Source organism: Dryobates pubescens, chromosome 3 (genome assembly GCF_014839835.1).
Source record: "Dryobates pubescens isolate bDryPub1 chromosome 3, bDryPub1.pri, whole genome shotgun sequence".
Classification (NCBI taxonomy): Eukaryota; Metazoa; Chordata; class Aves; order Piciformes; family Picidae; genus Dryobates; species Dryobates pubescens.
Genome location: NC_071614.1, coordinates 42,463,483 through 42,491,122, shown reverse-complemented (window position 1 = coordinate 42,491,122; position 27,640 = coordinate 42,463,483). Strand labels below are relative to the sequence as shown.

General features: G+C 39.6%; 1 protein-coding gene across 5 annotated transcripts in view; it reads right to left on the bottom strand.

The window, feature by feature from the left end:
• VRK2 (VRK serine/threonine kinase 2) overlaps positions 1 to 16,066 on the bottom strand; it is a 47,799-nt gene extending 31,733 nt beyond the window's left edge. Inside the window, exons 1-6 of one of the 5 annotated variants that reach the window (XM_054180052.1) lie at positions 16,036 to 16,066; positions 15,555 to 15,695; positions 3,306 to 3,361; positions 2,749 to 2,818; positions 1,872 to 1,959; positions 1,624 to 1,732 (exon numbers count right to left, since the gene is read on the bottom strand). In XM_054180052.1, coding sequence (XP_054036027.1) covers positions 1,624 to 1,732; positions 1,872 to 1,959; positions 2,749 to 2,818; positions 3,306 to 3,361; positions 15,555 to 15,690 — 459 coding nt within the window. In that variant the 5' untranslated portion in view covers positions 15,691 to 15,695; positions 16,036 to 16,066. Of the gene's footprint in view, positions 1 to 1,623; positions 1,733 to 1,871; positions 1,960 to 2,748; positions 2,819 to 3,305; positions 3,362 to 11,478; positions 11,662 to 15,554; positions 15,696 to 16,035 lie in introns of those variants that run through there. The other 4 variants (XM_054180055.1, XM_054180051.1, XM_054180053.1 and 1 more) reach the window with 4 other exon arrangements.
• Positions 16,067 to 27,640: the final 11,574 nt, after the last annotated feature.

Genomic DNA, 27,640 nt, shown 5'->3' with positions numbered 1-27,640 from the left:
GGATTCTAAAAGAGAATAGTCAAGTTTTAAATGTCCATAAGGATGGGCATTTGCAGCCTCTGGGAAGTGCATTCTAGTACTAAGACATTCTTCTTGCAAAAACTTTTCCTTTGTACTCAAGAGCTCCTCCGCACAGTAATAGCAGCCTCACAGAATCCCAGCATGGTAGGAGTTGGAAGGGATCTCTTGGGATTATTTAATTCAATCTTCTTTCTAAAAGCAGGGTCATCCAGAGCAGGTTGCACAGGAACACATCCAAGCAGATTTTGAAGAGAAAACCCCACAACCTCTCTAGAGCCTGTTAGAGCCTGTTCCAGTGCACTAACACCACCCCAAAAAAGAAGTTTTTCCATATGTTTAGGTGCAACCTTCTGCATTTCCAGTTTGTGCCCACTGCCCCTTGTCCCTGTCGCTGGGCACCACTGAAAAGAATCTGGCCCCATCTTCTTGACACCCACCCATCAGATACTGATAAAGATTGGTGTGGTGGGTTGGAAGATTCCCCCCAAACATAAAACTACCACAATTGGTGAGATCCCCTCTCAGTCTTCTCTTCTTTGGGCTAAACAGCCCCAGGTGTCTCACGCATTCCTCTTAAGAGAGATGCTTCAGTCCCCTCATCACCTTCGTAACCCTCTGTTGGACTCCAGCAGTTCCTTGTTTCTCTTGATCTGGGGAGACCAGAACAATTCTCCAAATGTGGCCACAGTAGAGTTGAGCCTCCCTCAATCTGCTGGCCACACTCCTTTTAATGTACTCCAAAGATACCACTGACCTTCTTTCCCACAGGAGCACAGTGCTATCTCACAGCTTGTTGTCCATCAGGACTCCCAGATCATTCCTCATGTGGCTACTTTGTAGTAGGTCAAACCCCAATCTGTGCTGGGACATGAGGTTGTTCCTTCCCAGGTGCAGTATTCTACATTTGCCCTTTTTGAACTTCGTTAGGTTCCTCTCTGCCCAACTCTCCGGCCTGTCTAGATCTCACTGAATAGCAGAACAGCCTGACAGTGTGTCAGCCACTCCTCCTAGTGCTGTATCATCAGCAAACTTGCTCAGAGTACAATTTGTCACAGCACAATTGATATTACAAAGAAGCGCCTATATAATCATCTGTTAGTATGCGCCAGCCTGCACACATTTGAAAACAAAAGTGATATTTGCTTAGTGGCCTAATGCTGGCCTCTACAATCAGTGTGTTCAGCAAACAACCTCAAAATTTTGCATTCCAGCATGCAATTGTGAACTTTGACAGATATGGATGTCTAATACAATACCCTACAGACACAGGGGAAAAAATAAAATCCATACAAGTTAAAGCATATGAGAATAAGCTTACACATCTCAGCCTAGACATGCATGTTGAAGTGGATGGCCTATGTTTTAATATATTAAAATAAAAAATTAGTTTGAGTCCACCAACTTCCAGGTTTACAAGGGGTCTTGATTTTCTACTTAATACTCATTTTATCTAAAAAAAGATCAAATGTAAGAAAACACATAACATTTACACATTTAATTCTAAACTCAAGAGCTACGTAAAGGAACTACATAAGGAAGACAATTTTCTAGTTGAACTCAGCAAGTTCAAGACATAGCAATTTCCCCCCTCTTTGTACACACCATTCGTGCCCCAAGTTGCAGAACAGTCTCCTTCTTAAATCTGCTTCCACAATCTTCAAAGATTCTTTGAAGGTCTTCCCCAAGTCTCTCCATGACCATGAACCTATAGCTACCAGGAAATATATAAAAAAGGAGAAATCCTTCAAGGCAAGAGTGCAAGTTTGTGTCAAATTGAAAGGATTCCTCTCCATTCTGTTGAAAATGGATCTTCAGTCAATTTGAGGCTTAATTACCATTCATTTTATTACCTTTTTCCCTTGTATTCAGCCAAGCCTGATCCCCAAAACACTGGAATTCCTAGACATTTTATTTTTTTGAGATTCATCCATTTTCTTACTGTAACAACAATAAAAAGGGTAACATTAGGTTAAAGGTAGCTAGTTTGATGTGGGGTTTTTTTGTTGGTTTTGTTTTAGCTGTCAAGTCAAGGCTTTGAATGAAACGACGCAAGACTTATTTGGCAGTTTGTGCAGCAAACAATTCAGAACATACTTTACTCTGAAGTTCTCCATGTTGTTCAAAATAAGAAGTATTTTTGTCTAGCAACGTGATACTTTGCTCCCTTAGATGGCAGGTGAGCAATTATCAATAGCTGAAGAAATAATTCTTTCAGAAGCTCTAGTCAATACAGAATGCTTCAAGCTATCTAAAGTGCTTATGTCTACCAGCAATCTAAGTCATCTAAAGTCTTTAGAACAGTTCCCATGAATAAATCACATCCATGCTTAAGTGTCTGCAGAACCAAGTGCTTTGATTACTACTAAATCCTGTGATGATTACACACACTCTTATCTCTGCACATGGGAATAGTTACTAGCATAAATACAGTCACCAATTAGTCCATGTAGCACCTCTGTTCCAAGGCTGGCCTCACTGGAGTCCATTCATTGTTGTGCACCCTGAAGTGTGCACATAATAAATTTGGTACACTTCAGAAAGGACAAGGATAACATTCAAGTAAAGAAACCTGTAGAAATCTACAACTATTACAGCAACAACTAGAATTAGTTCAGTGTCTATGAGATGAGTTTGCTATTAAACTCTAGAGCAACAATACTTATTATAAGTAGTTAAACTCAAACTTGCACTTAAAGCTACTTGAATCAGAATTAAGACATTACTTACTGTGCTCTTGTTTTGCAGCCCTCTGGTAAAATTTCAGTTCAGAAAACAACGGGCCATTTTCAAGATATTCCTATTAAGAAGTAAACAAACTTAGTATCAGAAAATACATTCAAAAGACAACAGTTTCTCAAGCGAGGTATGTAAGAAACTCAAAGACGATTAAGCCCCTTTTGTGACTCCTCACCTCCCATACACTATGCTATCTGAAATGCAGTTTAAATAAGTGGCTAAAAATAAAAGTTGTTTAGCAATACATTTTCATCAATAGAGATTCTTTAAGGAATTATACTCCACAAATTCTTGAAAATAGCGTCTTAAGTGTGCAAGTTCACAGCCTGATGTTCCTTAGTAAATTGTTGAGTGCACTAATCAAGGAAAGGATCAAGAAAATACTGTGTATCATGGAAATGCCAAATATCTAGTCCAAAAAAAAATAAAATAAAAAGGAAAGACAAAAGCCACAAGCATCCAATACAGATCTGATACTGCAAATAAGGATAATGAAAAGAAAGAAATGCATGCTAGTTAACAGTTTAGAAATGAGATCAACACATTACCACTTTAATTACATGAACTGCATCATCATCCACAGGAACATGGATTTGAGGGGAAGCTGCAAAAGGAGAGAGAGATGGGAATCAAGCTGCAAACAATAAAACATAAATGCAAACAAAGACCAAGCTAACATAGCATATAGTCATTAGAAAAAATACATGAAAGATAGTCAACATTTGACCTGAAATTCCTGCTTTTAAAGGTCAAAGTTGTGCAAAATTCAAAGAAAAAACAAAAGGAAAACAACAAACACAATAGTTTTAATCAACAAGTACAAAAGCAATTTTAGCCCACATTTTGAGAAGTCTGTCCCTCAATGCTAATTCAGGAGTAAGCAGGATGTCCCCATTGCAGGCCTGTACCAGAACAAAGTATTTCATTATAACAGACTGTGTTTAAGTCATTCCAGTCAACTGGATCACCTCCCTGTTTGGTTACTATCAATTCACTGCCATGACAAAGACACTTAAAAGTTATGACCTACATTATGCCACTAGACAGGACTGTCTGCATTCCTCTATTACAAATTAATTTGGCCTAGAACCTTGATTTTTATGCTGACATTATTTAGACATTGGCCTAAGTTAGGGATAGCACCACCACCACCTTCCTAACAGGGGAAGAGGGATTGTGCCTCTTAGTGCAAGGAGAGATTTCAAAACAGTAATTGACCACATGTGCCAATTACAGCCCAGGAGACAGAACCTCTCTGCACAGACAATGCAATTCTATTTTCTTCTGACCCTGAGAGAACTATCAGTTCTCTTCGATACTACTGAAGTTACATGGAGCTACACTGGGATTAAAATTTAATGAGACTAAATCATCTGTTAGAATCATCACTGAAAAACACTAAAAAGAATACAGTTCCTAGGAAATAAGTGTCCCTTTCAAACTTCTTACAATGATCAAATACGAGCAACAGTCCAGGTGTGAAACACTTCAACTATCAGCACACACAAAAATATACTGCTTTTATCCACATAATAAAAATCAAATAAACTTAGATCTAATCAAACCATCCAAGTTACATTTTTTTTTTGATGGTCAGGACACAATAATATTTTTGCAATGAAGAGACTCCCTCAGCTGCCATTCTCCTTCAGTTCTGTTCAGTATCTGGGTTAAATCTTACAGCACACACACCTGACACCCACAAGGTCCTCACTGCCTTCTGCTTGACACTTTCCCATGTGAATACTTCTGTGCAAATAATGCATTAAGATAAAATTAACATATCCTAAAACAGCAGCTCTGGACGGTATGAAGTGTCCACAGACTCAAACTTGCAGCAGTCACATTCAGAACACAGTTTTAAAATATCATACAATCAGGAAGGCAATTTTGGCAAACTTTGTTCTTTTCACACCATGGTACTGAACAGGGAATTAAGGCACAAGTACTTAAGTCTTTATCCTTCTCCACTACATGTTAATAGCTGAAGACATCTGTGGTGGGTTGAAATTACCCCTCAAAACAAAATTGCCAGACCAGCTCAAATGGAAGCAAATGAAGCTATATTTACAAGCAAAACTACAGTCTGGAAATATGAAATGCAATGAATATGTACAAAATATACAATATTTATATATATTTACAATTTATAAACAACATAAGAACCCCCTGGACAAAACCAGGGGTTATCAACAGCTTCCCCCTCTCCATTCCCTTTCCCCTGTACAAGGGAAAAAAAGAAAGAGGAATTAAGCATAGAGTAGCTTGTTAGTACTTAGCCACAACAAGAAATCAGCCAAGGTCAGCAACAGCCAAGTAAAAGCACAAGCCAGTATCTGCTAGAGTGAAGAAGCCAAAAAGAATTAGTTTATACAACTAACTTTATGTTAGTTACCGGACCAATGGGATTATTTAGACCTTATCATTATTTTCACTTTACATCCAGTGGTAATTTGTTTACATTCTACCACTTTTCTACTCAAGATCCATGAAAAACTTCCTAGGCATCAGCCTAAAACTACCACAACATCAGTTTAAAGGATCACATTCCATAAATACAATGAAAACTGTATTCAACAACATCACATAACCCAAATAGAATTAGATGTACTACCTTACTGACATATATCAGAAAAATTAGGATAGAACAGTATAGACTAGACCAGACCAGGTTGGAAAAGACCTTTGAGATCATTGAGTCCAACCTATCATCCAACAGCATCAAATAAACTAAACAATGACACTAAGTGCCTCATCCAGTCTCTTCTCAAACACCTCCAGTGATGGTGACTCCACCACCTCCCTGGGCAGCCCATTCCAATGGCCAATCACTCTTCCTATGAAGAACTTCTTCCTAACATCCAGCCTAAACCACCCCTGGTACAGCTTGAGACTGTGTCCTCTCGTTCTGTCACAGGTTACCTGGGAAAAGAGACCAACCCCCACCTGGCTCCAACCTCCCTTCCGGTAGTCGCAGACAGCAACAAGGTCTCCTCTGAGCCTCCTCTTCTCCAAGCTAAGCAACCCCAGCTCCCTCAGCCTCTCCTCATAGGGCTTGTGCTCCAAACCCCTCACCAGCCTTGTTGACCTTCTCTGGACACATTCCAGCAGCTCAACATCTTTCCTAAACTGAGGGGCCCAGAACTGGACACAGTACTCACGGTGTGGCCTGACCAGTGCTGAGTACAGGGGCACAATGACTTCCCTGCTCCTGCTGGCCACACATGTTCCTGATACAGGCCAGGATGCCATTGGTCTTCTTGTCCACCTGGACACACTGCTGGCTCATGTTCAGGCTACTATCAACCAGTACCACCAGGTCCCTTTCTGCCTGGCTGCCATCCAGCCACTCTGACCCCAGCCTGTAGCACTGCATGGGGTTGTTGTGGCCAATGTGCAGAACCCGGCACTTGGATGTGTTAAAACTCAGGCTGTCGGACTGTGCCCATCTGTCCAGCCTGTCGAGGTCCCTCTGCAGAGCTCTCCTACCCTCCAACAGATCCACACCTGCCCCCAGCATGGTGTCATCTGCAAATTTACTGAAGATGGACTCAATCCCCTGGTTCAGATGATCAATAAGGCACCATGGATGGATGTGGCACCATTCGCCACCAACCTCTGGGCTCGGCCCTACAGACAGTTCCTGACCCAGCACAGAGTGCTGCTGTCCAAGCCACAGGCTGACAGCTTGGCCAGGAGTTTGCTGTGGGGGACAGTGTCAAAGGCCTTGCTGAGGTCCAGGTAGACTACATCCACAGCCTTCCCCACATCCACCAGGAGGGTCACCTGATCATGGAAGGAGATCAGGTTGGTGAGGCAGGACCTGCCCTTCCTAAATCCATGCTGGCTGGGCCTGATCCCTTGGCCATCCTGTAAGTGCTGTGTGATTGCACTCAGATGACCTGTTCCATAATCTTGCCTGGCACCGAGGTCAGGCTGACAGGCCTGTAATTCCCTGGTTCCTCCTTCCAGCCCTTCTTGTGGATGGGCATCATGATGGCCAGCTTCCAGTCATCTGGGACCTCTCCAGTGAGCCAGGACTGTTAAAAAAGGATGGAGAGTGACCTGGCAGCTCATGTGCCAGCTCTCTCAGCACCCTGGGATGGATCCTATCTGGTGCCATGGACTTGTGAGGATCCAAGAGGCAGAGCAGGTCTCTAACTACTTCCTCCTGGATCACAGGGACACTATACTGCTCCCTGAATCCATCTGCCAGCTCAGGAGGACAGTTGTCCAGAAGACAACCTAACTTGCTATTAAAAATTGAGGCAAAGAAGGTGTTAAGTTCCTCTGCCTTTTCCTCATCTTCAGTTACTATATTGCCCTCCACGTCCACTAAAGAGTGCAGTTTGTCCTTGCCCCTGCTCTTTCCATTAATATATTTGTAGAAGGATTTTTTGTTTCCTTCACAGCAGTGGCCAGTCAAAGTCTAAATGGGCTTTTGCCTCTCCAATTTCTTTCCTGCATGACCTAGCAACATCCTTAAACATTTCATGGGTTACCTCACCTTCCTTCCAAAGATGATACACCCCCTTTTTTTCCCTTAATTCACTCGGAAAAGAACCTCTGTATAAGAATAATAGCAAGATACTTAACAGACAGTTGATAAGTATAGAGAAGTATCAAATTTAGATGCATTTGAAGGAGTCTGATCTCACTTCCCTGTAGGTATCTTGACATTTTATAAAGAGAGGCCTAACTCATGGTAATCTGAAACAGACAGTAACAACTGTCAGGTTAATGAAGAAGAGCAATTAACAGGAGGTCACCCAAAAAAAGGGCCTAACCCCTGGGGTTCTTACACTGTGCTGGTGTGGATGGTTTTCAGTCACACCCTTGCAAAACTAACCAGCAGTCATTACAATGAGAGAAGGGGAAAGAAAGAAGGAAAAAAAAAATAAATCAGACAAAGCTCAACAAGATACAGAAACAGATGCTCCACAAAATGAGTAACAGAACATTCAAATCTGCAAAGGAGGAAATGGTATTACTGGTTTTTACCATACATACATGAAAAAAGGTATAACATTCCCAATGGGCAACACTCCAGATTTCTTAGACAGATAGTGGACAGAATCTGATACAGAAATGTGGAAGCTGCATGCATAGATTTTTGTCCCATCATTTTAACTCACCATTCATGCATCAGGCATCAGTACCTCAGCTCCAGCTCAGAAATAAGACAGACTATTTTTTGCCCATAAATGAACATAAATGTTTTTTTTTTTTTAGATTGTCTCATTACTATGTATAGTTACTTAACAGACTGGAAAGGCTCCCAAGGTTTAACAAACAGTCTGATTACATACCTCATAGACCACCACCACATACTCTCCTGCGAGTTTAGCTCATAGTTAATTACTGCATACTTGTAATTAGCCATGTGCTAGCATCGTTCTGTGTGGTAGCACATGGCTATTTATAATATTACAATCAGCTAAACGCTAGACTGCAGGACAGTAAGCAGAGACCCTGCAGGAGAGCAATGTTGATAGGCAGGAGGTCTCTGATGGCATATAAATACACACACATATACTGAGATTATGGTTGCAAATTATATCTTAAAATAGCATAACAAGTGTGAGAGTTCACAGTTTACAGGGTACGTTGCTTTTATCAGCTGAGATGCACAATCCCTTAAATTTTAGGGGAGGCACATTGATGTATACACACAATTAAAACCACTGTCTGCATAACTTTTAACTGGGGACACTGGTGCAAGACAAAGCACGTAGTGGGCTATGGCTGTTTCTATCTCACGCCAATACAAGTCTCACAAAACATGTGCAAACGGCAAAGGGCACAGCTCCATTTTCCGTTCCTCCTCCCGCCCCATTCCACAATTGCAGCTACCATGCCAATGAAAAGCATGTGAATTTAAAATGCACTGTGAAATAAAGCTGTGCAGCAAGATTCACGCTCTTTGCCGTGATTTCCAACTGTTGTGCCTACACAACACAGCAAATAACTTACCTCAAATTAACCCATGTCCAGAATTCCCTGGTTTCACCCAGGCAGAGCAGTTATAGCCTTATCATCCTCTTTAATCATGAATTTCATCCATTTAGTTGCTGAGTGCTACAACCTTAATTAATGTAGCTTTCTAAATGTTAATAAGAAATGGTAACAAAAGGGTGTTTCTGGATGAACTGTGATTTCCTACAACCACACAGCACAATTGCATGCAGTCTGACAAAGAAACGTGCCAATTCTATTTGCCAGTTCAAACGTGCTTGTTGTAGTTTTAGCAGTTAATTTGTGGCAGTCACATTTGGAATACAGTGAAATATTTTCAATGGCTCTCACAGAACCAGTTTTGTTGACAAAGTTTACACAATGGAAAAGAAAACAGCATTGATTTGGCAGTTTGGAAAACCCCTGCTCCTGTCCACAGCTGGTGTCTTTGCCACTGCTGGGTATTTTCAGGATATATTTGATTAGGAAACACAAATAAAATTATTTCAGAAGTTCTTGGATTGCAAGTATTTTATTTTTGCTTCGTTTCACTGGGTAACTAATCAAGAAGAGTATTATTTTCAGCTTAGTTCTTTGTAAAAATAAAAACTAATCTCAAACATAGCAAAGTTAGAGGCTACCTATTAAAAAAAAAAGGAAAAATTCTAAGCCTATTTAAGTCCAGCCAAGAGCTGTTAAATACAATAGCTAACAAACAAGGGGGGAGTATTGCTCAGAGCATCTAAGAATAAAATTGATCCACTCTGCAGGAGTGTAGTTACTCAAACCAAAAAGTACACAAATAAAATGTATCATCTGCTATTTAACACACAACTTCAAATATTTCCTACACATGGAGGGCATTAAAACAAATATTGAAAGCTGACCAAAACTCACTGCTCTTTCCCTGCACCACCCTCCACCCCCAACCTTTGCATTATCCAATATTTCTCAAGAGCTAAAATATTCAGTGTTTGAAGGCTATTTATAGTCCATTTTTAATGTAGCCTAAGGAAGACCTGCTTCCCTGCACATTGTTCCTTCAATGATGCATCATCCCTTCCTGGACAACTCTTTTCAGCAGTGTTTATAAGTATGGTTTTTCTATAGTCTTCTAGATATTTTATGAATGTAAAATTTTACTATACAAATGATATGTACATAGCCCTCTGTACCCTGCTTTGAAACCATCTTCCACAAGACCTAACTAAACTGGTTTTAGTAGAAAATTGTGCTCAGCTGCTAAACTGCTCTGCATATAACTGCAAATGCCTGCAAGTTAAGAATATTCAGTTCTGGCAGGAAATTCCACTACATTTCTTACACATACTTCTATGTAATCTTAATCTTAATTCATTACTGCCAAAGATTTGTATTCCCCAGCAATAGAAACCACTGACTTTCAAAGTTAATTGCTTTAAGCTGGAACAGATATGACACATCCTTTAACCCCAAGCAGAAGAGACATGTATGGTCTGCCCTTACAGCACTCTCAGGAGGGAGTCCAGGCCTCTAATATTTAAAACCTGATGCACAAACTGTTTTCTGGCAAGATTCTGCTTCAGCCCATCTGCTAGGCTAACACAGTGCCCACTCAAAAGATACTATGCCAGTTTCAGTGGGGTACAGGTGCCAAAGACGGCTGAAGGGAGCACCCTCTATGAGGCAACAGGTGCCCTATTGTTCATCTGAAGTGATTCCTGCTACCATGTAACACTGCTTAGAAATACACCCCCCACCAATTTAAAAGAAAACCCAAACCCATTCAGACCTGTTTTCTTGACTTACTGGTTTTATTTCATATGCCAGGGTCTCAGTCCCTACCTAGAACTCTCACAAGGTGGATTGATAAAGAGCATGACAATGTCTCTCAAATCACAAGTCCAAACATAAGGAAAAAAAACCCAACAACCCAAACAATACATCATGTGGCAGAACACTGAAGTGTAATAGTAATGATCTCTGCAGGGGCCGGGGGGGGGGGAGGGTTGTTAACAATAATAAAAAAATTGTGTGTTGGCTGTAGTGTGCCAGATTTTGAGCAGTGCACAATTATCACTGGTTACAATTTCCTCAGTATGTACAATCCTGAGTGTCTCCTATTGTAACAACACAAGCATAAATAGAAGTCAGACAGCAACACAAACACCTGCTGCAAAGCCAGCTACAAAAAAAATGGTTTCAGAACTCCTAGTTTTCACCTATTGCTTACAAAGCTCCATGACAATATAGATACGTAACACTACATTGTAAATGTGTTTTAATTGTAAGAGACTAACAAACATGTATGCAAGTATAAAAAAGTAAGTATTTTGCACAACCAGCAGCTTCCATGAGAAACAAGCCTGCAGGTAGATAGCGCTGTGTACAGCAGATTTCACTGCTACAATGTAATCTTAATGACACATTGTGTGATCATCCTGTACTTAAATTTTCAGTCAAAACTGTGCATTAATAGAGTGCTTTCAAAAAGACTAGAGAATGGTTTACATAAAGACTGGTGTTAATTACTGACTGAGATCAGGAAAATAAATGAGAAAATTTACAGCTCTCAGTAGCACTCTCCTCAACTCTTGCTTAATTTTACAACGTATTGCACTGCTCTCCACAGGGCTACAAACTAGCTATAAGACCAATAGTATGTCCTCTTCCATTCTGCACGTTCCCCTCCATTCTGCTCTTATCAAAGGGGTAACAGTAGTACTCAACAGGATACCAGCACCAGTAACAAAAATAAAATAAAAACTTCTCACACACAACACTTACAATCCAATTGTTCTTGCTGCAACAGCAATGCTTGAGAGAACATCTCTAGATGGCTTCTGTTGCTGCTGACAAGAGAGAAAGCCTTTCTCTTCAGGAGGATTGGAAGGAGTTAGTATTTCTAAGCTGCTGGATTTGCTCTGGTCAAGATAAAAATGCAAAGGGAATCCAAGGGAAGGAACAAGTCTACAAAGAAATAGACAAGATGGCAAAACCAGAAAAGAGAATAATCAGAAAAACAGGGCAAACACTGTAGATAGTGGTAGCTTTGATGTATGAAATTAGAAGTTTAGAAGTCCTGAACCTGAAGTGACTATTTGCATCCTAGGGCTCAGGGTCAGCAAATGCCTGCTTTCAGCAGCTTTGATTTAGTGACTATCTTCCACTGAATGCATCCCTTGCAAATATATTTTGCAGAACTACCATAAAATTCCTCAAGAATGTTGTTATAGATTAATGGAGTATGGAGTACCCTTAATGGCAAATTAAGCTATAACAATGCACATCAAAATCTTTATACCACTACTGTAAAAAAGACTTATTAAAAACTATAACCAGCAAAGTTAACCTTTATTTTTATAAAAGGGCTGTGCTGTTCATATCTGGCAAGCAGCCAAATCTGCCTCCACTGTCCAGCCTTGCCCTCCTCTCCACAGCTCCGTGTTAGCTTCTCACTGAGAGCTGAGCGGCCCTCCCATACTGCTGTATATGCACTATAAACTAGTCTCAACAGCAGAGGTGCCTCTCAGCACCGAAGATCCATATCTTATTCTCAAAGGCTCGTCATCTGCTTCACTACTCTTGACTCTCAGCTGAAATCTTTTGTCAGGTTAGATTAAAAAAAAAAAGAACAGTATATTTCATACAACATTAACACATGTCAGAGATAAAGAGGTGGACTCGGCAAAAAGGCTTCCATTATTTTCAATACTTGAGGATAATTCTTGACCACCTCCTCTCTTAACTGTGAAATGAGCTACAGGAGAACTAAGCTTTCACTTCATTGCTACACACAACATTCACCACCCCTTTGGAGAGATTAAATGAACACGAATACCATCATAATAGTGGCAGATGTGTTTCTTCAGCCATGCTGTCACTTATGAAAACACACAGAATAGCAACACCAAGGGTCCCTAACTATATTCTCATTCTCAACTAATACATTGACTGCTTTCCACCTCAGTTCAGTGGGAACCAAACTGCAATAAACACCACAATATATGAAATCACCTCAGTGTTCTATGTGATCAGGAAGAAAGCTAAAGAAATCTGTATGAAGCCCACATGCTGTACCAACAGCAAGGTCCAGCATGATTTTACTGCATTAGCAAATGACAAAGCTCTGCTCCAAGTGATCCAAGAGCACATTTTTTGCCTTACACGTGGAAAAATATTACCAACTAAAACCTTGCTTTCTGCACTGCATCCCCAGTTCCCTTAGTCCCTCTTCTCCACGGGACCCTTCTGCCAAGTTTCTGTCTTCCTTTTGTTTATCCTTTAATAGCAATATCAAGAGACACTTTAACTTCACTTCTTAGCTATTGCTAAGGTCTGTTTTCATATGGTAGCATCTCATACAATCTCTATGCCCAGCATCCCTTAAATATAACCAACTGAAGAAGGTCATAATAAACTGTTAGATAAAGAAGAAAATGAATGTAAATACTCTGTATACGTGCCAGCCTTTGACTGCTCTGTAACTAGTTAGCTGAAAACCCCCCATCATCCCTACTGGTTCAATCTGTGGATCAGTTAGGTATGTGTGAATTACATGAACTCCAAAGGATATCAAAGAAACTCCACTACAGGAACCTATCAGATGCTCTCCAACTACTAACAGCAACACAGGGATTCAAAACAGTTCCTTCAGGCAGCCTCAAACCACAAACTTGGTGAGGAAACACAGTGCAGCAGAGAAAACCAAATGTAGCCCAAAGCAAAAAAACAAACCCCCCAAAAAAACCCCAAAACAAACAACCCACAAAAAAACCCAAACAAACAAGCAAAACACCACCAAAAATACCCCAACAAACAAGCAACCCAAAAAAACCCCACCAAACTAAAAAACAACAACAACAAGCAAACAAAGAAAACCAAAACAAAACTCAACTCACACGAAGGGTAGTCATAGGGCTTTCTCCAGGTTTTCCAGTGCCTGTGTTCACTTTATGAAAAAGCAGGGGCAGTGGCATTTAGGTTGGGACTGAAATCTTTTTGTTTCATTTGCACAAGCATTCAGTGAAACGAAGCACCAGCTTACACCTTTTTCCCTCTCTTAGAAACTTTCTCCACTGAAACATAAGTCCAGATGCACAAGTAAAAGTGTCCATCCTCCTCTAGTTTATAGCTACACATTATACAACTGAGCAGCCACTTTAGAGAAGCAACATCTGACCACATATGGGACTACCACACCATGAAATAAGATACGAGTCTTCAGCTGTCGTTCAGTTCTTTGTGATTAACCATAACGGACATAGGAAAGTAAAAGAAGGAGGAGAGGAAGAACACTTCAGTGCAATCTAAAATGCTTCTGAACAGATAAAAGTAGACGAGCACCAGGAGACAAGACAAGAGATCTAACAAAGATCACAGTAAATAGGTCACCAAGAGACCATTGGTGCAAAAGTGCTACATTTACCTCTGCAAATACAAAACGAGCAAACACTAACTCTTCTGTAGAAAACACATACATTTTTTCCTCTCTACAGCAGGTGCCTGATACTACAATTTGACACTGATGGATAACTCCTCCATCTCCATGAAACTACATCCAGTCTAGTACAGCTCTGCATATTTGAAAGGAGTTGCTTGAAAACAGAAGAATTAAGAAGGTGCAAGACATCAGAAGTCTGTTCTAATGAAAACTTGTGTCATTATAAAAATCTGAAAATCACACTCAGTGGAAAGCTTATACTATGTAACCACGTGTTAACAGATTCTTTCCTGATAAATCACTCACTATGAAGAAAATGTAATTAAGAGATCCATTGGAAAAAAAGCAATAACAACAAAAAAGCAACAACACATATGGGAAACAAAATTATTTTCCATAGCAGAAACACAGAAACCCAAAAAACTTAACAAAAATAAACCAAACCAACTAAACAAAGGTATAGTGGATTTATTCATAAAAAGAAAGCCAATTTATGTTGAGTGACTTGCTTATCAAGTTTTAAGCATTAGGACTCCATATAATGAGGTATCATACCTCTAACTTAAAATGATCGTGGCTTCAGGAAGAACATACTAAACTGCTTCTAGATAATTCTCTACTGCTGTCTTAGTACAAGCTCATTTTAGCCCCAACAGCCACTGTAGACTAGCTTGTCTGTATATGTTTGCCACAGAAAAAAAAATACAAAAACACCCCAACTGAACTCCTAATACTGCCTTGAAAACCAGATTTGCTCTTTCATACAGACCAGCAATAGTAATGTATGTTGTATTCCCTCCAGTGACCCAGAATGTTTCACAAACTGCCTTTCAGAACCATTCTTTATAAAACACAGGTTGAGTGAAATGCAGCAGCTTCTTCTGAAGAAAATACAGGAACATATCTGGGCTTGAGCAAATGAAAGACACCATGTCCACCTCTCAGGGGCAACACCCAGCTAAATATTATTACCATAACGGTTTTTGGATGAAAATCAATTTAGTCTCGGACAGGAGATAACATTTCCAATAACCAGAAACCCTAAGAGCACTCCAGAGTGTAAGACTGGCATATGTCCAAAGCAGAAGATAACAAAAGCATTGCCAATACTTTGAAACACATCACATGCCAGCACTCTTCAGTAGCTTCTGACAACAGCAGTACCTTGCCTACTGCACCCAAGCTCCACAAAAGTGCACTAGGAGCCTGCAAACTAGGCCAGGTAACCAATGGAGATCATGCTGCACCATCAGCAACACTTAACAAGGACAAAGTGCAGTAAAGGTCAGAAAACCACACTTCAACACGGACAACCACCAGCACATAAACAGTAATTTCTTAAGCCCCTTCAGTCTTATTCACATCAGAAAGTTACAAACAAATTCACAAGCCACCCTCTGAAACACCACCAATATTTCACCTAAATAGATCAAGCCAAAACCTCCCTGGCCGATCTGACTGCCCAATCTCCAGCTTTTTCCTTCGGTGTCTTTCAGGATCATGTCTCTTGGGAGAGGAATTGGCAGCTTGCCTCTACCGCGATCCTTAGGCGGCATCACACCTTGAAGGGAGGAAAAACATTAAAGAAAAAGTTGATCTTTGTCATAAAACAGGTAACCCTCCTTGTCCTTTGCCCAAAAGGCAACGGAGCAGGGCCACAGCTCTGCGCGGCCTCCCGCGGCGATCCCCTTCAGGGCGGTGGCCGGGCCCCCGGAGGCTCTCCCCCACTTCAGGGCCTTTCCGTCGAGTGGCAGGCCGGGGCAGTTCACTTGCGGTGGCCTCCTCTTCAACAACTGACGAGGCGGGGATAATAACTGGCCCACGCTCGGACGCACCACCCGCTCTCCCCACACCCACCTACCCAGGGCCCCCGCGGTCTCCCTCTAGCACTCACTACAAACTTCTCAGCGCGAACTTCTCGCAGGCCAGGCCAAGGCGGGGAGAGCCTAGCCCGTACAAGAGGAGAAGGCGGGCTGCCGCCTTTCCTCGGGAAACCCGGGGCGGGGAACGTAGAAAGTCCAGCCCAGCCGCCGCCAGAACGCGAGCTAGGCTCGCCGGCGCCGCGCTCCGCCCCGGGCCGAGCCTTCCGCAGCCTACCCGCGCCCCTCAACGAGGCGGGGCGATGCGCGCGGGGTTTGCTGCGCTCCCTCAGGCCTCGGGCGGTAGCTCTGCTGCCCTGTCAAGTGCCGGCGTGTCTTGCCAGGGGGAAGTGGAGGAGTCAGAGGGCCCTGCCTAACCCCCCTGTGCTCCCTCTTTTTAAACTGCACTTCTCAAATGAGGAACTTGCTTTTATTTTGTTTCTTAAAATGCGTTGCTGCATATAAAAGTAGTTGGTCGGACTGTTCCCTACCTGAGGTAAAACCAAAAGCGGTCATAGCTCATCGGGGTTTTGAGGTGCAGCAAAGCCTACAGGAGCTGTAAAGAAGTCAGAGCTATCATAGCATCACTCCTCAATTAGGCTGCTTCATTTTTGCCTTCGGATCTTCCTGGCATACGTCGAGGATCTCTTCTACACACAGTAAGACAGATTCTTACCCAAAAGAGCATGCAACAGCTGTGTTCACCCCGTGTGAGGGCAGAGGCTCACACTGCCTGAAGTGTTGAGAGTAGCCTCACAGCACCGTGGGGAAAGGCAATGGCCACCCCACAGCAGGCAGCTATTGCGCCAGGCAGGTAGAGAGGACAGATGCAATGATCCCATCACGATCATCAGTCCTGTGGGTTGGCAATAAAGGACACAATGAGTTGGGCTTTTAACTCCTCAAACTCATAGGGCATGCCATCACAAGCCATCTTGTGTGTGCTTTGCTTTAATAGAGGCCACCCATCCAGCACACTACATCTGGGTAGAGTTGACTGGAGTGCAGTACAGCTTCCAAGCAATAGCTGCAAATATTTAACCAATTAATGGGAAAAAAAAAAACTAATGAAAATCAAAAACGTCTTCAGCAAGTAGATGATTTGCAAGTGTACTGAGAAGCAGTACTACAGATTGACTGTAAAGTGTGTATTTACATCAGTAGAGCAGGCCTTAACCCTTTCTACCTCACCAACCTTGCATGCTTTGTGGTTTTACCATTGCTGAAAAGACCTGCTAAAAGAATTGTGGGTAGAAAGCTCAGCCATAAAGCTTTTCAAAGGGCCTGTTGCCTTTGCAACAGCTGTCAAAACAGACTGTAGGAGGGGGGTGGTGTAGTTGTGTTGTTTATTTATTTTTTAAAGAACCAAAACAACCACAGATGTGCAGTGCTGCATCAAAGAAACCATTACCACCGACTGGAGATAGTTAGCACCTTTATTCACAGAGACCATTTGGGCAATGCTCTCAGGATACTTGTTCCTTGGGATGAAAGGCACTGTTCTACCCTAAGTGAAGGGTCTTTTCAGAGGAAAATTGTCTTCAAATAGTTGCCTGGAAATCAGAGAATCAGTCTCAGTTTAAGGAGAAAGCTCTTTTTGCTCAACTGTTGCCAAGGTATTCACATGATTAAACTGAAATGAAAGCATGTATTAGGAGGGCGTACTGCTTCCAAGTGATCTTTCCCTGCCTACAAACAAATCAGATGAGATTTGCATCTATCCTCTAGACATTTGGCAGACACCTACGTCATTATATAGTTTAATGCTTTGGGGTTTGTAGAATTAGGAGAAAATCCCAGAAATTAAAAGACTTAAAAATTGTAGTTGTGTGAAAAAAAAAATGCAGGTTAAGTATGAATGAATAAAAGGATACATGATGCTAAAAAAGAAAAAGACAAAAATAGGTGTTTCTAGTCAATTTAAGTAGTCTGTTTTTAATGAGTTAATTTCCCTTTTGTTCCCACAAAATCATTGAGAACACCTTAACATCAGGAAGTTAGTGGAATAAATGGATTTAATGAAAGACTGGGGTTCACAATTCATAAATGTAAGCTATTTTGAGCTTATTTAGTGCTTTTTCTTCATGAGCAAGGAAAAAGGTTTGGGGAAAAAAAAACCCTCATGCAGCTCTGAGAAACAAGTCATCAGAAAACACTACTATTAAAATTTATTAATTTTGCCATTAGCTCATATGACAAGTGGAAACAGATGCACAAGGTTTTATTTCACCATTAATGAATACAGTAGCATATGCAAGCTGTTAACTCATTTTGAAAAACTTTAGTCAGAATACACAGCATTCATTTGACTCCTACAACACAGACACCTGCACAGGTAGCTAAGATGCAAAGTCCTCAGTTTCGAATTAAAATTTCCCTGTTCTACTAAAAAGAAGAAAAATTGCAAGTTTACAGTCTCAATTTCATCCAAGTATGAGTATGTAAAGCCTCAGCCATCTTTGTATCATGAAGCTCTTTCACAGCTTGCACAGTTTTAAGATACACACCCTATAGGTCATAGAAAATAATGAGCTTGTTTAGGTTTTTTTGTATTTTTTTTTCCCCAGAGAAAGAATAGACATAAGATTAAAGATTTAAAAGTTTTATCATTCATTACAAGCATTTAAACTCCCTCACGCAAATATGATAGACTAATAATATCACTCAGAAATAAAAACACAGAAGGGAAAAAAACCCACAAAAATAAACAAAACTTCCATAAACCCAAACAAATCTTAAAGAATGATCTTATTTGTCATTTAAATCCAGATCTTTATTAATAAACAACCACAACTACCAGCCTCACAAAAAATGTATGCAAATATCACAATTTTTTTTTACCCAATTTTGTTCTAGACAATGCCAAAAAAAGGTAAAAATCAACAAAGATAAAAAACTTTACCGCAGAAAAGCTCTAACAGACCCTTTTCCCCTGCAAAAAGCACATTTCTGTTTGTGGGTAGGACTAAGGAAACTTCTTTAACTGTTGGGCTGAACTGGAGACAAGGTTGTTTTGCCCCCTGCTTATCAGCAGCCAATTAGCAACCCTCCCAAGAAACATGAGCTTCATTTATTCATGTTAAAGACTTCATTGCCTCATCATAGTTGCTTCAGATTTGCAGTCTGGGGATGTGATCTAAGTATGAATGGCCAAAATAATTATAGATACAAATGTGGGGGGGTTGTTTATTGGTTGGTTGGGCTTTTTTTCAGGAAAGTCTCATTATGAAGGAAGTAATTTCTCTTCAATGTGATATAGCCAACATTACTGCCAAATTCAAGAATCCTTATAGGAGGAAAGTACTTTAATAACTAGAGTACACTAATAAAAGTGAAAATATACAAATCCTGCCAGCATGCAACTAAAAATGCTACCAAATTACAATTACCTTGCTTTCCAATGCCTCACTGGTTCAAACAGCTGAAGGCCACAGGCCCCTCTCATGAGAAATCTCTCTCTCATGCAGCCCAGGTGGACATTTTCTTCGTAGTTCTATATTGTAAGTGGTGGAAGAAATTCTGTGTGGATGTTTGGTGCAGTGCTTCTGATACCCTCAGGGGATTGTTCATTTGTTTTGCTTGCTATACACTTATTGATACAGAATGCATGAGGACATCTAAGCTTTTTTGTAGGCTTGGTACGGGTATGGTCAGCCATATTACTGAAACAGAAAATTGCAGTGGTCTGTATTTTTATTTTGTTCTGTGGTTATTAGTACCCTGCATTCAAGGTAAAAGATGGGTGTAAGTCAGTTTAAGTAATGAAACAAAGATACCCATGTAATGAATTGAAGATACCCATGTAACTTCTGAACATGTGGTTCTTCTATCTAGCTCTTCAAGGTGTCTAATGTTATATAATATCTGGCCTTTTAGATTTGTAGGTGCCCAAGATGTACTTTAAAAGTTGGAAGTAAGCCCAGAAGGTGCACGCTTTGGATGTTTTATTGTAATGTGTGTCTCAGAAGCAGCACCCTACCCCTAATCATCCTAAGTTCCAGAAGATGACAAAAGCTGTGTTATCTTGGGTTGCATTTAAAAGTGCGGAGAGGTTCTCAGGGAGTGGGCATTTGAATTGTTTAATAACACAGCAAACTATTTTTATCTCTGTCCTGAGGCTATGTTTGTTTCTGACTTTGTTTCAAAACACTACACATTAAACCTTTGGTCAATTTTACCTTTACTTCATCTTCTTTTCTTTCTCCTTGCTCAAACCGAGTCTTGTGTGTAAAATATTTTAGTCAATCATATTAAATCTTTCAGTACACAAACCCCCTTAAATTCACTAAAGTACATGTAGTTTCTCAGTTTTGCATTGTGACACTTTTGTGGTATTTAGCGCTGGCGTTTCAGCACTTCCAGATTTAATCTCTTCCTCCACCTCTCCACTCCAGATCTCTGTTGCTTAAAATACCATGGCTAAATTTGCACTAGAGATGTAACATCTCTGTATTAAGACTATTGACAGCAAGACATCAAGTTTCAGCCAGCTTTCCTGCTGAGAAGCATATTCATGTAGGTGCAGCTATGCAGAATCCCATGCACTTGTCATGCTTATTCAGTTGTCACTGTGCTCACTGCCAGTTTCTTAGAACTTTTAAAGTAATTACTTTTTGCAGTATCAAGGGATCTCCAACATCCAGGGGGTATGTTGCTCAACTCAGTCATTGTCTAGGTGCATTGACACTCATTTAAAAGACTTGACTCTATTTTGTGTGACTGGCCCCATAATTGAGATCACATAATTACAATAATTAGGAAGCTCACCTCAGGACATTATTGGAGTAACCCACCCAAACCTAAGTCCATATGGTTTGAAGTAGCTAATGAGTCAGTTAATGTGCTATGTCCAGGAGTAATGGAGACTCAATATTGATGGCATGAAAACATAATTTACCAACTTCCTGACTGATTAAGGTTTGTCACATAGACAGTTCTTCTATTTTGCATCTCAGAATAAATTCAAAGTATTAAGCTATTTTTACATGCTAAACAGAGCAGAAGAAAACAGGTGAGGTTTATTTAAAGGCAGGCAATAAACTAATCCTTTAAAGAAAATAGTCTCTAAAGAAAATACAAGAATAAAAAGGAGATGTCAGAGCTTTCATCTTAAGTATGGTACTGCAAATTAACTATTTGAAAAGTTCTCTTTAAGTACAGATGACAATGGCAGTAGGTGACGTTTGCTTTAGTGCCAAGCAGCGTGAATGAATGACTCCCTCACTTCAGAGAGGCTGCTTTAGCTTCTGTAACTTGTTTACCCAGTCTCCTTTTAACACTTGCCTTACTCACGGATACTGTAGAAATGTGTAACTGTTTCTACATCCTGAACTAACCAGAAAAGGAGGTTAATACAATGAGGTCACACCCTCTGGCATCAGAAGCACCAAGAACCCTGAAATCGGGAAGAAGTGATGTCTGATTTTTGCATGAGCTATAGAATCTGTCTGTCTAGTCAGGGTCAGGATTCCTCTCACCAAGTCTGTTCTTGCTCGGACATCATTGTAATGACCATTAGGATGAGATGTTACTCCCAGTTCCTATCACAGTAACTGAAAAGACAGCCAGATGCTGTCTGTGTTCCTTATCTCTTCTGTCAGAGGTTTTATTGCTCATACCTTTAGAAAGGTATGAACAATATTTATAAGCACTGAAGAAAAAGAGTTTTCTTTTCCATGGTTATCTACTTTCAGAAATGTGCAAAGAGATTATCGAACTTCATTGTTATTGTGGGAATGGACTGTATTGGTGAGGAAAGCAGAATGTCTACTAGGTAGGGCAGAGAAGAGCACAGAGAATGATTTTCCATGTGGGAGTAATTCCAGGAATCCTAGCCCTGGCTCTGCTACCGACTTCCTACAAATAATTTCGTATCTATTTAATTTTATCCACCTGAAGCAGTCCAAGTAGTTTATTTTAGGGCAACGAGATTCTCAGGTGAGGCTTACTGCTTATGTATTATTGCCATGGCTATTACCTGGTGGTGACATTAGCTGTCTTTTGTCATGGGATATATGATGCATTAGAACTGGTTCCCCATATAGGCTGCTCAAATGTACGTTCTTTCATTTTTTCAAGCTGCTCTTAATTCAGTCTTCTCCCCTGCAAAATCAAATGTATGTGAAACACACAGAATTTTTATGAAGTTCTAATTATTTTAGCCTTCCAATGAAAATAAGTAATTTGTCTCCACTGATGTTCTTGTGCGCTTTATCCTAGGCATAAAAGTAAAGATACTCTGATCCAAAAAAGTAGGAGGAAGGTTACTAAGATTCTGTGGTGGTTATTACTTACACACTAGGTCTTTTCAAAGGCTATGTGAGAATGGAAATGAAGAAATTCCAAGAATACGATCAGTAGCACACCAGTGTTCTTGGTCTACAGGAAAGAGTGGCTTGTTTTTTTCCTGTACAGCAATGTATATGAAAAGGTGCACATAAAAATTTAAGTCTTTTCACTTCTGAGATTATATGTAAAGTTGTTTGAGAAGGGAACTCATCTGCCACAGCATTCATCATTCAGATATTAATGGTACTTTTTATGTATAAACTCAATTATGATGCTAGGAATTATTAAATATTACTCATTTAATGGCAAGATTGATTTTTCCCCCCCTCTGACTTCAGTATAAATATTGATTTTATGATCTTTATATGTAGTGCAAAGGTTGTTGTATTAATAGTACATTAATAGAAAGTAGCCCTAACCATGATATATATATGTATATATATGCATTGTTATTTGTCAGATCCCATCCAGAAGGAAAGATGCAAGGATGCAAGGTGCTGATGACTCTTTCCCAGGAGACATCAGGAAGCCACTGTTTTTAAAGATGACTAGTGCTTTGGGGTAGGAATTATTTATTTATTTATTTTTTTACTTTGGGATGGTTTTGGTTTGGTTGCTTGGGTTATTTTGCTGTGTTGTTGGGTTTAAAACATTTTTTAAAGAAATTAAAAAACAGTGGTGAAGTGGCAAATAAATTGTGTAAAGTATCTAATGGGATAATGATGTGTATCATGCTGGTAATTTTCTTCACAGCTGATTTTTCAAAGCAGTTCACTGGTTTAAGTTGAGCTTTGCCCTGCTTGTGTTACTTTGTTCCTTTTTTTTTTTTTTTTTTGGCATTTATAGAGCCTCTTGAAAATTCATGCTTAGTACTGCTGTTCTAATGGTTGGCTGAACCAAGGCATATCTTTTGTTTTTAAAATATTCCTCGTCATGTAATTGTTTATGACTTTTCTATAAAGTCTGTTCTGTAAAGAGCAGGGATAAGAGATCATGCATTGAAATAACCTTTGAATAATACTGTATAGTTTCTAAAGGTCCTGAAAACACAGTGCCCACTTAGAGGAGGAATACTGACATGCCTTTTATAAATGCTGTTTTATGAGTAGTCTTTTTTTAATATGGTTTGAGTGACATAAGTCAAGAGGGAAGATGGCAAGTTCCATTCTGTAGTTTACAGACACCGTGGAAAATAAATGTGTCTGGTATGACATATTGGCATACATAAAATACTTGCAATTAATAATGGAAAGTGATTTGAGCAGCTAAAAATCTGGTAGCATGACCCCAACAATTTGCAGCTTTAAACTGATTTTGAAAGAAAGAATAATAACAGCCCATGAAGATAAATAGGAAATGGGATGAAAGGCAGTACTGCTTTGCGTCCTGCTAAGTTAATTTTGCTAGGAGAACTGATTTGCTAGACAAGAGAAGTGTTACAGAACCAGTTCATTTGGACTTCAAGGCACTTGATGCTGAACAACACTGGAAATTATTAAGGCTGGAGAATGTGTAAGTTTAAAAATGTCAAACAGATGTAGAAACAGGTAAGGAGTAATATAACAGAAAGGGAAAATAGCAAAAGGGAAAATGGCAAATGACAAAGAGATTACTATTTTCCTAAGAATATACTCAAAGACCTGTTTGATTCAGTATCGCTAATTTCACAAGCAACCAAACCAAAATAGAAATGTCCTTATACAATTTGTTAATGAATAAGAAGTTGTGAGGCCATGGAGTATTGTTGTAAGAGAAACAGAACAGAATTTTTTAACACAAAATTTTAAGCTATACTTCTTGGGACTGCTGCTTTGAAGGAAAAGGGGAGATTCACAGAATGATCCTGAGCTTCTAACACTGTTGCCATATAGATGTTCAAATCACCCCAAGCACAGCTTCCAGGAGAAGGCGTAAGCAGGCGAAGGCGTTTATTATGTTATAGAGCACATCACTCTGGGAGTCTGAAGAGAATTCACGCTTGATTCTAGGTTGTATCAAAAGAAAGACTTTCATTTTAAAATTCAGAATATGTGTTTGGTGGTCTTTCATTGAGAATTCATCTTTACTATCCTTTGTATTCCTTAAGTGTCATGAATATTATCTCCAACAATGGATGCAGAGGGCAGTGATCATGTTCATTTTTTCATTTTTGCTGAGTTAAGCAGAGCTAGGTTATTACTGAACTGAGTTGGAAGAAGACTTCTTCTGCTGGAAAGTGGTTCATTAAGAAGTAGATTTAAAAAGAAGTTGAGGAAAAATTTCTTTCCAGAAACAGAATAAGCAAAATTGTTTAGTTTTACTGATGTTAGGTGTGTTGAAGGGTAGAAACTCAGAAACTTGTTTGCATAAATAGTAAGTGGTAGGGAACTAATTAATGAATTAGGAGCTGGCCAAAGGACAGAAAGGGGATATTTGTTTTGTACCTTGAGAAATCACATCAGAAATACCATAAAAGGTATTGAGGCTGAGGGCAATAGAATGTGAATTATTTTATGATGTGGAGGGCTAGATTGTGGAACCAAACTATTATTTTCTTTATCTACTTGGCAATGTGAAGTATACTTGGGTATACTTTTATCCCTTGTGCAGGAGAAAAGGCAAGAGCTGCTGACTATTGAGATAATTTTGATTTTTCCCATAGGATTTTCCAGAAAGAGAGATTTCAGCCCATTTAAGCACCATTATGAGTTTTGTGCTTCCAAAGTATAGAAATATAATAATGGTTATTCACTACTTGATTAAATTAAGTTTCATTTCAGCAACATCCTGGGCTCAGTTTATCATGTAAGTTTATGAAGGAAATTACACCTGTTAATAGTTTGATAAAAATGCAACTTTCTGCATTTTTCTGTGATTTTCAAAATTAGCAACTACATTTATATATTGGCAGTATCAAGAGACAATTCACATGTATTCCTGCTTGCATAACATACCACACATGGTACTGTTGATTTGCTTGTTTGTCTGTCTGCTCTTTGCATATTTGCTTGTGTGTGTGGTATTTTCTTGGAGCACATCCGTCGCATTCCTATTTGTATTATTACTTTCTAATGATTTCTTTACTGCAGCAGGTGTCAAATAGTATTGTTTTTTCACAATCAGGGATGAATAGAAGATGTATTGCTGTTGCAACTGAATCTAATATGAATTTAACGAACAGTAATGAGCAACTGTTTTGTCATTATTGAGGCAACCACTGTGATGCTAATAAACTCATGTCTGCTCTTTAGAAAAACCGTGCTGACCCGGATTTGTAGCATGGTCTTAATGTCCCAAAAGCTTGAGGCAAAATATAATAGTGGAACCCCTAAACTGAGCATAATTTAGTAATTTTCTATGTGACAGGCTTCTTATTTTCTCTTATTAAACTAAACCTGATTTAAGTATTTCATGCTTTCTTACATTTGAAAGGAAAAAGATGAAGAATGAGTGCCTATTAAAGGAACATAAAGTTAAGAAGTTGGGCATTCTGCCTTAATTTCCTTTAATGTAAGTACACTAATTCCATAGTTATACACTTGACGGTGGTTTTGTGTTAGTAAAGGCAAATATACGCAACTGTTTTAAAAGTAACCAGTTTTAAAGTCACAGTCTATTAAATCAGTATAAAACTATACTATATTTTAGGGGAAATACCACAACTCTCTTGATTTAAAGTGGTTTTTTTAAATTTATTTTTGTAGGTTATAAGACTGCTGAATAAACAAAAATACCTTTGACACAATAGCATCAATAACTTGACTACAGAACTGATATGTAAACGAGTTCTGACTCCTGTGTGGCTGTGCCTTCTCCAAGTATAAGTAATACATAGAATGATACATAAAGCTGTGTAAAAGGGACAGCTAGGTAGATGGTACTTAAAAACAGATCACAAGGAATCTGGTCATCACTGCTTTCCTAAAAGCTAAGTACAATACCTCCATCAAAAATAATGCTTCTGTGTTGTAGTATGGTTGTAGGTGTTCGATCACCCTAGAGCACAGCTTCCAGGCCAAGATGTTAGCAGGTGCAGACATTTATTATGTTACACAGCAAAGTCATATACTCTATCGGAAGACACAGGTGTCACATCTTAATTGGTTATTTTCTACTGGCATGCGTGTAATTAAGGCATACAATAGGTTAAAATAACAAAACAGTATTCTAACACATCCAACCAAATTCTGCCAAGATTCTCCCTTCAGTTACAAGATGTTTACATTCTTTTCTAAGTCAGAGACCAAGCATAGCCATTCCAAAGCTATCCAAAAACAACCCTTCTCCTACATCCCCCCTTTTTCTAATAAAACCACACTTCTGATCGAGCTTTCTAATGTTCTTTGCATGCATAAAGCAAGCAAGGCAAAATTAACTATATAGTAAAAGCAATCGCTAAAATCAACAATCCAATTTTGATAAGAGATTGTATCCAGCCTGGTAACAACACATGCCATCAAAGTCTTCACATCCATGTCTATGGACAAGTAACAAGAAATCTACAACAGCCCTATTCTGTAACATAGTGTGTCTAACAGAATGATGTAACCTATAAAAGATACACTACTCAGAGCTGTACCAATTAGCTCATTCTAACACAACTGGCATCCAGCTACACTACAATAACAAGCATACATTCCTTTACACTTATTGTACAAGGTCAAGACACAAACAGGACAGTTGCTTATTTCAGACCAAAAGGTTTCTCTTAAAGGAGAACTGACATCTTGCTAGTTCAAATTCCTACATTTCCCTTTTCTTTTAATAAAGAAGAATTGATTAACCATATCACTTCTAGCCTGAACACATTGTACACAGGGATTATGACACAAATACCTACAAATACAGCAAACCCAATCTTCAGCATTGTCCTTCACAATCTGCTTCAAAGGCATGAATGTTACACCTTCACCTTTTTGTAAGATCATCAAAAATCATAGAACTGTTTAATGTCAGCAAGGTCCTCATTTGATCTGTGAGGGTAGGGCTGGCCAGGCTCTATCTCCACAGATAAGGAAAATGCCTGCAGGCACACAGCAAGAGCAAAAAGGCCCCTTCACCAGGCCAAAAGGCCCCTTCACTGGGCCAGAGGTGACATCCTGAATATTCATGATTCTGCCCAATGTAAAATTGCACATAACACAATAATCCATTTTTACTCACTCTAACATACTGATCTCTTGATGCTTTGTTTTTGCTAAGGAAAGGTACTGAGTCCTATTGTTCCAAGTCAGGAGTCCAGACATATCCACAAGGTGCTGTAGAAACAAAGCAACAGAAGAACAGCTGTTCATCTGATAGTCTCTTTTTTTGATGCATAGAAATTTTGCATATATAGGAAGACAAAATAATTATTAACTGAAACCATGTTGACATGGAA